General features: G+C 40.6%; 1 protein-coding gene across 1 annotated transcript in view; it reads right to left on the bottom strand.

Moving 5' to 3' along the window:
• Positions 1-4522: 4522 nt before the first annotated feature.
• MCPH1 (microcephalin 1) overlaps positions 4523-11585 on the bottom strand; it is a 105847-nt gene continuing 98784 nt past the window's right edge. Inside the window, exons 13-15 of the mRNA XM_077925341.1 lie at positions 6923-7160; positions 5327-5377; positions 4523-4933 (exon numbers count right to left, since the gene is read on the bottom strand). Of these exons, the coding sequence (XP_077781467.1) occupies positions 4887-4933; positions 5327-5377; positions 6923-7160 (336 nt within the window). The 3' untranslated portion in view covers positions 4523-4886. The remainder of the gene's footprint in view (positions 4934-5326; positions 5378-6922; positions 7161-11585) is intronic.

Here is an 11585-nt window from a genome sequence, read left to right as displayed (position 1 = left end):
GTTGAAGGTGCCATTTAGCTCCTAGTTTTCATATATCAGTGAATGGGAAAGTGCCCTTGGCTTACTTGTCTGGACTATGGATGACCAACGTAGAAAGATATCACGAGTGCTATTTCCCTGAGTATGGGTGGCATTTGTTTCTGTGGAAGGGACCTGTGTAAACAAACGTTATATCAGGGGGAACTCTAAAGAGCTTTTTTCCTTCGGAAAGTCCAATTGTCTTGCTTTCTGTCATCAAGCATTGTGATACTTTTTACACTGGATATCAAAATATCTGAAACATCATTAAAAAAAAAAAAAAGAAAGACTGTAAATAAGATATGGAATTTACTGGGAACAAAACAACATCATTGCTTCCCAGACTCTGATTTTCCTTGTAATTGGGTGTGTGTTGCCTGGGCAATGTCAGAGAAAATATAAATCCTCTGCCATAAAAACAGCAGCATTTTGCCCTCCAGCTCCGCAACTGACAATCTTTGTGTACAATTAAAACGAGCTGTTGTAAGACAAGGAGGGGGAAGCCTGTCTATAAGGGTGGACTTGCACAGCCAGTATGGAGGTATCTCACCAAAGCACTTCTTTCTGTTCCAGTGCATAAGCTCTGTGCAGTGATGAGTGAGTTTATTCGAAGACCTACTAGTTGCTGGTCTGACACACCTTCTTCTGTTCTCTGTGCTCTAGAGAAACACTAGGTTCTAAACTAGTGATCCTTAGTAGGACCCATTTTTAATGGGTATGACTGCATGTTCAGGTTCAACATCAGGAGCTGGCATCATTGGCATAGCTGTCAACTTACAGATTTGAAAATAAGGGACCAGCAGCCTTGAAAATAAGGGACCAGCAGCCAAAATAAGGGACCTGCAGCCTCACCTGTTCCAGGCATTCCAGTCTTCCTGTCCTCCTGCAGTCTGGTCAAACTCATGCTGGTAGCTTCGAGAACACTGTCCAACCAACTTTGTAACCAGAGGTTCAACTGAATAGAATATGAATCACATGCACCACAAGGCCTATGCAGCCACAACTGAAGATGCCTCCCCGGCCTGGCTTTGCACTGCAAAGTTTGCAGCAGCACGTGCAACAAAATGGCGCCCAGCATTCAAAAAACCCCTCAGCTTGCAGTAACTAGCCACACAAACGGCATGCAAGCTCCACCCCCCAGTCGTTCTTAGACTTCTTATTGGGTGAGCAACACAGCCAAGCAACACAGTTGGAGCTTCCCTCCTCCCTGGCTGGCAGGGAGGGAGGGAGAGGAGCTGCTTCCTTTGAAATTTAAGGGACATCATTTAAGGGACATCCATCAATAAGGGACAGCAGCGGGACATGGCGCTGGAATAAGGGACTGTCCCTTCAAATAAGGGACACTTGACAGCTATGGTCATTGGACACCTGACAAGGTTTCCCCCTTTAAACTAGTAAAAGCTTTGCAACTAAGAATGTGAACAAGGAAACTCATGGCTTGATTCCTATTTGTCATGAGTCTACTGTGGGGGTTTTTGAAAGTCCAAATTTCCTCACATTTAGCCTTCCCTCTGTAATGTGCAGGATACTGAAATCATTTACAAGGCTGCTGTAAGGATTACTGAGATAGTACCTGCTCTTTTAAATGCTTGAAATGTGCTGGATAAGCACATTATGAATTGCAACGATTGGGAATTTTAAATAGCTATGCAATAAGGGAATTCTTAATTATTTCATTATATTGGATGGGCCTTTCACTTTTCAACATTGTCATGTGGAAACTGATTTAGGTTCATACGGCTATAGATGTCTCAGAGGTAGCCAGGAAAATCTGAGCAACGTTCTAATGTAAACGGCTTATCCCAGCAAGGCTCATTCACAGCAACAAAATTATGCAGAAAACAGAAAGTAATGAGCTCATTTTGTGATGAGTCAATTGAGGAATTTTTGATGTTTACATACTTTCAAAATATGATATCATTCATGCCACTGCGTGATACAGGACACAGGATATTTACATCTAAATATCAAACGCACCCCAGCTGAAATGGATTACAAACAGGGAGGAAATGGCCTGGACAAAGGTGGGAGAACTTCCTTGATATGAATATCAAGTTTAAGCTCCTACTGACACAGGACTGCCTGGTCACAGGATGGAAAGTGATGCACGTGTACACGCAATGTGTTTTCTTTAATGAATGAAGGCTATAAAAGTCATATCCTGGACCACTGTTTTTTCCATATTGCCTGAAAGCTTTTCATGCTATTTTCTAATCTGGAGCTGGGGAGTTTTTTTGTTTTTTTTTTTAAGTTCCCCCTGTCATAATGATTTCAGCAACTACTTATACAGCTCAGATACTGCTCTGCCCCTTTTGATTTGCCTAGGGTGCCACATTAACTGTTCCAGCGCATTGCAGAGGCTTGCAGCGTGGTGGCTAAAGCAGAGAGCGATCAGGCAGCACATCTGTTTATGCTTTCCAGACTTTATCTTCATAAGCATTTCCGGATTCATTTTAAATTGAAGCTACATGGGCATAGGAAATCACTATAAAGACAAATCAATTCCATAAGGAGCAGTCCCTGTATACATACATGTGAGTGTGGATGGAAGACATCTCATTCCAATAATTTATCCCAAGGCACCTGCAGACAGGTATATAGGAGAACACTGTTGCCAACGGAACAAGGTGGGACCATGCCAGAATCGTTGCAAAATGCACCTGGAAACTTACCTCCAGTTCAGATGTTTTGCATGTAAAAATGCTTAGCCATACACTGGGTGCCGGTATTATTCCTGACCCCAAATATAATGGTAATATTATTTTGGAATCCCCAAATAACACAGCAAAAGGCCAATAGCAGCAGTCTCAAGTAATATTTTTACTGTAGAAACCATCGCTTCAAAGGTTTGGCCAGAACGCGACAAGAAAAAGGGAGCATACATACCTAAACAAATCTGTGCCCCAGGGAAGAGGCTGTAGATTCCTCCTACTTTAGTAAAAGAGTCATTTACTAGCTTGTTATCCATGATATGTGCTGCCTGGGGGCCTCTAGAATGGAAAAGCCCTGCGCCACAAATGAGATGACAGCTCCACCCCCTTATTAGTTTTCAGCCTTGCCATCAAACATCCCCAGGCAAGCTCATTATCATTATTACTGGCTGCTGTAGATGGCAGGAAGTTATTCTTTATGATGAAAAGGACCTCAGTACAATGTATGGATTGAGGCATTCAGCACACTGTCTTCCCAGAACAGTTGTTTCAGTTCAGGAAGCCCGATTAGGTGGAAGGTTAAGTATTAATACCTTCTGCTTCTTGTGATATTTTATGGAAAACAGTTATGGGGAATTAAAAGGTCAGGAAACAGTGCCATTTATTTAAGAAACAATAAAACAATCCCTTCTGCAGAGAAGTAGCATTTCCTCTTATGTCTGACATCCTACATATGCTTGTTAGGAGATACCTATATAGAAGTTTATTTCAGGAGAGTCCCAATTTATACTTTATATTTGACTTTCTTCTGTACTGTTTTGTTCTGGATGGCTTTATTTGATATTTTAATGTAGCTTTCTTTGAGCTTTGTTTCCTTAAAATATAAAGCAGTATAGAAATGAGATATAATGAAGTATAATCAGCCGTACCAACAGGCTAAAAAATAGCTTCTATCCGCGGGCTGTTAGGCTGTTGAACGAAAAATAACATAGCGAAATTGACTTGCGAGGTGGTGTGTTGTTTGATAAGAGATTGAGTGTTGGGGGGGGGGGAGGCTTGTTTAATTTCATTGCACACAGGTTGTACAATGACAATAAAGGTATTATTATTATTATGAAATTAGTAATAATAATAATTGCTTTGAACAGAAAAAAATGAGAGTTTTATTTTTGGTATCAAGATTGTGTTGCAGCCATATTTTAGTGCACTTCTTATATAGCCTATTGAACTTCATGAACCCAAATAGTAGTTTAATGGCGAGAAAATGGAAATAGGTACTTGGAAATAATGGTCTTCTTAAGGCAAGGTGAGTGATGAAAGTTTCCTTCTCCTGGCCATGTAGACAGACTCCAAATGCGTACCCCTGCATTTGGAGTCTGCATTTTTATTTGTAAGGATCTCTGAGTATCTTTGCAATTATATACAGTGGTACCTTGGGTTACAGATGTTTCAGGTTACAGACGCTTCAGGTTACAGACTCCACGAATCCAGAAACAGTACCTCAGGTTAAGAACTTTGCTTTAGGATGAGAACAGAAATCACACGGCGGCTGCACGGCAGGCCCCATTAGCTAAAGTGGTACCTCGGGTTAAGAACAGTTTCAGGTTAAGAACGGACCTCCAGAACGAATTAAGTTCTTAACCCGAGGTACCACTGCATATATATTAGAAAAGCTCTTCACTCATGTGCCAACAGTGTAAACTCTGGTGACTCCCAATTTGTCAAATGTTCCTGCATTTGGCTAAAATCAGAGCTGCTTAACAAAGAAGCTGCATGCATAAAACCTGACAGAGCTATCGAGTGAGTAGAAAATGTCTTTTTAAAGCAAAGACGACCAGTCTCCGTCATTTAAATACGTTTGTTGTAAATATCTTTATTATTCTCCCACTGTAAAGTCTGTTACATATGCACCTAATAAAAATGAGCATCTGTCCCAGGAGGTTGCACTGTACATGACTTGAAATTTCATTTCAAGACAACTTATGAGAAAATCAATTTGGTATGTTGGGTTACATAAATTAGTGATGACAGGTTTTTGTGCATAAAACATTTATGAGAGGGCTAGGAGATCATGATACACAAACTTTTAAGAATAATTTTTGATATCATATTCTGCTCTTTACTGGGAACCATGTGTTCACATGCCACTTTTTATTTATTTCTATTTCAGTCCATGATATATTGCTGTCTTGGCAGCAAGTTTCCTAATAAAGGGGTTCATATGCTTGTCTGTAAAAGGTGGTTCCTCGTTTGCAGAGAGTCTTCTATTGCCATTTGTATGAAAGGAGCAAATAAAATTTTATATGCATAAAGAGCAAAAATATTGGCAAAGTTAGAAATTCATCTACCCCGTCTTCATGTTTTATAGGCTTTGGTTTCATAAACAAAAGTATCTATTTGCAGCCCACTGTAGCGTCTGTGACGCTAACATGGTTGTGAAACCACATTGCTGTTTGGCTTTACATCTGTGTGGTGCTCATTCACATATCTTTGGACAGACTGAGTATAGGGCTTAGATGTCCTTTGCCACTTCAACGTTGAAGGTTCTTGCATTTTTTTAAAAAAAGTAAGCATGTTTCACTACATTTATGAAGTGGGAAATATTTATTGCTCGGTTTGCTAGATGAAGTCCAACGATTCTGGTGTTGTTTACTTACTCTGAAATTTGTAGTTTTCAGGCGGACAGATCTTGTTCTGTGTGACTGAATCTGTGGGGATGGGAAATGAAGGATATTATTTAGAGCGGACCAACAGATTTGCATAGAAGCAGACACTAAACTGGGAGATCTATTTGCACACCGAATGGGAGAATCACCTTTCAGCCTGGATGTTGAACCCACCTGGCCTAGTAGGTTCAAGACTGAGCTAAAAGGAGATCCTGAATTCAGATAACTGTAGGATTCCTCAGTCTGAATATTCTTTTATACACACTGAGAAGAAAGTGGAACAGTGTAAGGCCCACTCATAATTTCCATGCACATAAATGCGTAGGGATAGGCAGGCTCAGTAATGCAGCTAGACTGGTAAGTTAAAGGTAAAGGTACCCCTGACCGTTAGGTACAGTCGCAGATGACTCTGGGGTTGCGCGCTCATCTCACTCTATAGGCCAAGGGAGCTGGCGTTTGTCCGAAGACAGCTTCCGGGTCATGTGGCCAGCATGACTAAGCCGCTTCTGGCGAACCGGAGCAGCACACGGAAACGGCGTTTACCTTCCCGCCAGAGTGGTACCTATTTATCACTTGCACTTTGACTGCTAGGTGGGCAGGAGCTGGGACCAAACAACAGGAGTTCAACCCATCGCGGGGATTCGAACCACCAACCTTCTGATCGGCAAGCCCTAGGCTCTGTGGTTTAGACCACAGCGCCACCCGCATCCCAACTAGACTGGTAGGCAGTTCAAATAGCAGCAGTTGGGTCACACAGTCAGTTTTTCCTAAGTGCCAGCAGGCATGGCTTCTTCTTCTTTTTTTTTTATAATAAATTTTTATTGGTTTTCCAAACACAAAAAATAAAAACAAACAATACACAATACACAGACATACAAACATATAAACATGTATAACTTCATAATCTTATTTTCATACACCTTACTTCCCGGACTTCCCCATACCTCCCCTTTTCTGCATCCTTGTTTTACATTTCTTCAGCAACTCCTCCAATTAACTAATTATTCAATTCAATTTCTTTTAAAATCTTCCTTAACTTATTGACTACAGCTGCAATTCTCTATTTCCCAATTCCTTGACATCTTAACACTCCTCAATTTTACAACAATTTTTAAGATATATTTTGAATTTCTTCCAGTCTTCTTCCACTGTCTCTTTCCCCTGGTCACGGATTCTGCCAGTCATCTCCGCAGGCATGGCTTCTTCTTTGCCACACACACATGTGTGATCAGATGGGGAAATGTTGTTGTGGGCTGAAGTGTTATGTGGATATAGTCAGAGGAATTTTTATGCACAAAGAAAATGGAAGGTGTTTGACTATGGATATTGAAATAAGAAAAGCAATATTTATGCACTGTCAAGTTCACACATTCACATTTCCCTTAAATTATGGAGGACCTGTGTGCGATTGATGAGCAGGGATCATCATTTCTTGTGCATAGGAAGAATTAGTTTTGTGAGACATCTCTATGTGTGTATTGTATACTGGCATGTTAACATGGGAGTGGATGATGTGCAGATTTGCTTACGTTTAAGTGCACGCACAGCTATGGTTTTATGTTAAAAAGTAATAATCAGATCACTTACCTAGAATCCATTTTTCGGATAAACACTGTATGTCCATATTATTTCTAACCCTGTATTCTCCGATGCAGATTTTAGCCTGACGGGGAGTTTTGCACACTTTCCCCCCACAAAGCTGTACCAGCTCACATAGTTTCTTATTGGGTGGTTGACTAGCAGGAGATATGAACATTGTAGGATGATTTGAAAAGAGTTTCTGGTGAACTTCTCTATTTGGAAGGTAGCGCTGAAATCTGCAGATCTGTTTGAAGAGAAAAAAGGAACTATTCTGATGCACACTTTAGAAATTGAATTTTGCGCATAACAGCTCACGTGCACATGAAGTCTACCAATGCAGAGTCTTAGAGTTAAAGCTAACCGAGATATAAGTGTGATAGTTATATACCAAAGTCTCATACCTAAGACTCGAAGACATCCATAGGACATTGATAGAGGGCTCTATAATTTTTAGAAAACAAAGTCAGGACAACATTGATATTAATCAACCCATTTTTTAAAAAAATATTTTAAACACAGCGATATTCATTTAAATGAACCAAAATGCCCTCTTTTTAAAATAAATAAATAAGTACAATATGTGTTTGCTCAGGAGTATATTCCCCTGCACTTGATGAATTTTACCCCCAGGTAAGATAGGATTGTGGCCGTACAGAACATTCCTAAGTGAAGCGGAGGCTGGAGAGTTAAGCAGCGAATGATCTACCACTTTCCCAAAAACCTGCTTTAGGCTGGTTAGTTAAGGGATCCAGTCTAGGAGAGTGCTGGGGGAGGAGGGTGGGCTTTGGATAAACTGAATCCCAGGCCAACAGATTTAGTGTGGCATGAAAGGTGAATTCTGTTAGCTATTTGTGATAAAATAGATACCTTACACAAGACTTGATGATAAATCTTTACTTGTCAGGTTGGCAACAGTTGAGCAACAAGTATTCTTCATATATATATATATATATATATATATATATATATATATATATATCCACACACACACACACACACGAATGAATACAATGTGTTTCTCTCCCTTGAACCCAAGAGAGGGTTTAGTCCTTTTTGTTTTCAAAACTCCATCACAACTGTGCACAAGTTATTAATCCACAGCTTGCCTCTCCTCACAAACCTCCAGGCAGTGTCGAAGTCACCACACTCCCAGGTTTTGAGTCAAAGAATCAACCAAGAGAATAACCAACTGCCAACTTCTTCCCCAATACCATTTATTCTTTGTGAAATACATTTGCTATGCAAATACAACACAAATGCTAACAAATTCCTTAGGTGGATGGAGCTAATGTGTTAGTCAGGGGTCAGCAAACTTTTTCAGCAGGGGGCCGGTCCACTGTCCCTCGGACCTTGTGGGGGGCCGGACTATATTTTGAAAAAGAGGCAGAGAACCATGCATAATGCCCTGAGATACTATACTGGGAATACTTGTTAGTATATAAACCATGGTTAGTACCAGTGCACGTATTATAGTGAGCTACAGGCTGGGAAGGGAGTTGGAATTCATACCAGAGAGAGGATACAGAGAAAGCACATGAGTCTAATCTTGAAGTTGTGGTTAAGATATTGATAGAGTGATGTATGCATTAAATCTATTCCACCTTTTCAGGCATCAGCCATGCTGGCTTGGCCTAATCACTTATGGCCTAATGAGCAGCCCAAAACTTCTGGAGGGCACCAAGTTGCCAAAGGGAGGTCTCTACAACGACTTTAACAAAAGTGAAAAATGTTTATTCGTGAAAATACAAAGTGACTTGGTTAAACGGTTAACGGGGTAGCCCTCCATATGTTGTGATGGTTCGTGGCTGCCGGTGGTGTTGGGAGCTGAAATTCAAAAACACCTGGAGAGTCACAGGTTTTCCAACCCTGGGTTAAACATTTACGTTAACATGGATAACGTACACACTCTTTTAAATGTTAGAACCTCCTCAGGATAAATGCAATTTATACACTTTTCAATTATTCGAAATAGCGTTTCTCTGCCTTTAGAGACATTTAGGCTAATCAGCAAAATCCAAGAGAAATAAAACGATCTGCAAGAGACATTAATCTAGCTTTGCTTTATCTAAAATTAATAATCAAACCAGATTGTGCTAAAATTGTCCCATCGCTTTTGTGGCGCTAAAGCTTCTAACCTGAAGCTGATTGGAAGTGACAAGCTCTGTTTATGTTAAAAACCAGCAAGAGCCAGAGTTTGTTAGAAAGAACACACACACAATGTAACTTGCTTTGTAATCCTGCTGTTTCACACATTTTGGAGGACATGATTTAAAGGGCCTGCTGTATTCCGGCTTGTTCAACATTGTTCCTGAAAGCTTTTATTTGTTGTGGTCGTAACAAAAAGTCATTTTGTTTTCACAGTGGTTCCAGTGGTACTGGCAATGTACTCGAGTAGACAAGGAAATTGAACAAGGAAAAAGAAATGGCTTCTATTTTATGTTTCACAATAAAGATGTAAAATCAGGAAACGCCAGAGAGGAAAAGTTCTAAACCATGATGTCAAGGGCTGTTGTGCATTTAAATACTTACATGCTGCACAGCTGGAATGGCTAGTGCTGAGATTATGAACAGAGCCTATGGAGCGAGTTGTCCATTTGAAACTGGAATTGGCAATCAGATTCTTTGAAAGAGACATAGCACTTCAGTTTCTACAGAAATTGTTCACATTTAAAAGCAATAAAAATGTATGCTTCCTTGCTCCATTAAATCAATGGAACAGCAATCAAGTAATAAAGGTAAAGGTACCCCTGCCCGTACGGGCCAGTCTTGCCAGACTCTAGGGTTGTGCGCTCATCACACTCTAGAGGCCGGGAGCCAGCGCTGTCCAGAGACACTTCCGGGTCACGTGGCCAGCGTGACAAGCTGCATCTGGCGAGCCAGCGCAGCACACGGAACGCCGTTTACCTTCCCGCTGTTGGCGGTCCCTATTTATCTACTTGCACCCGGGGGTGCTTTTGAACTGCTAGGTTGGCAGGCGCTGGGACCGAACGACGGGAGCGCATCCCGCCGAGGGGATTTGAACCGCCGACCATGTGATCGGCAAGTCCTAGGCGCTGCGGTTTTACCCACAGCGCCACCCGCGTCCCGCATATATATATATATATATATATATATATATATATATATATTTAGGATAGTGTTTTAAACTACTTCCACACACATGTTAATGAATACCTGTAGGTCAGGGCATGAGGCTCCCTTTCCCATATTGCACCTACTATGAACACCTGAAAAGGTGACATCAACAAGAGTAGGTTTGCTAGGGTTGCCATATTAAAAAAATTGAAAATCCAGAAAAGAAAAGTTTCCTGTGTGGTGCCCTCCACCCATGTTCAAAAAAGCACATGCAAAATTAAATGCCCATGGAAATTACTAGTCCACTTGCCCATACATACCTAAGTTTATAATTTTGAAAACAACCACCACCACCAACCCTCTTTCAACTTGTAACATCCCTGTCTGCGGTCATTCCTATGTGCTATCGGTGACCAGGGAAGTGACTTGTGAAATAGCATCATTTTCAGTAGCATACACACGGACTGAAAATCAGGCCAACTTTTTGTTTGTATGATACTCTATGAATGACACCCAAAATTATTATTGTGCATGTTTTACATGGATGACAAAGGCCAGCACAAATTACAATAAAGACTGAAAGTAAGATGGGACACTTCAGAGACCTTCTCTGTGAGTTGCTTGCTGGACACTTTGACGTTTCCAATGCCCCATCAAACCATGTGATTTTTGCCAGTCTACCCTCCTCCTGCAACACTAACTCCAGAGTAGTGTTTCAGCCAGAACTTGCTGGGGTGGATGTAGGCAAAAATACTGAATCCTGGCAAAATGGAGGCTCAGGGGTGAGTGGTTCCCAGTTCCCTGGATAGGGTTGCGCTCTCCCCGAAGAAGCAAATGCGTAATGTGAGGGTGTATCTGGATTTAGATCGGTTACTGAAGCCACAGGTATCCTTGGTGAGAAGGAGTGTCTTTTACCAACTTGGGTTGGTAAGGTGTTCCTAAATGAGTCCAGTGCAAAAAGGCCCACCACTGTGTGTGTGTGTGTGTGTGTGTGTATAATTTTCATTAAATTTTCTGTTTTACAATTTAGAGTATTCATTTTAACAACCTTAAAGTATCACTGACTCCCCTTCTTCTCTTTCCATGGTTCATTTTGCATTGCATAAATCCCTGCATATTTTATATAAACTAAACCATTCAGTATTCCATCAAAACTTATTTACACTGTAGAATTTATCTTAATGCTGCCCACGTTTTCGAATGTACACAATTTTCCCCCATATATTCAATAAACATTTTCCTATATTCTTTAAACAAATGTTCTTCTTGTTCTCTTATTCTATAAGTTAGATCCGCAAGCTGCACGTATTTCATCAGTTTAAGTTGCCATTCTTCTTTGGTTGGGACCTCGCTCATTTTCCATTCTAGGGCTAACAAAACATGGGCCACCATAGTGACATACATAAATAACCTTTTTTGACACCTGGGAATTTCCATCTGAGTTATCACCAATAAAAAGGACTCTGGTTTTTTGTTTTTGTTTTTGGAAAGGTGCTTTTAAACATTTTTTTTCAATTCATTGAAATTGTAGCTCCACTACAAAAGCAACAGTAACAACTTTCTGTAACTATCCAATCACTGAACGTCACTTTCA

This window comes from Podarcis muralis, chromosome 3 (assembly GCF_964188315.1).
Source record: "Podarcis muralis chromosome 3, rPodMur119.hap1.1, whole genome shotgun sequence".
Taxonomy (NCBI): Eukaryota; Metazoa; Chordata; class Lepidosauria; order Squamata; family Lacertidae; genus Podarcis; species Podarcis muralis.
Note: the sequence above shows the minus strand (reverse complement) of the source record. Positions and strands in the feature narration are given on the sequence as shown.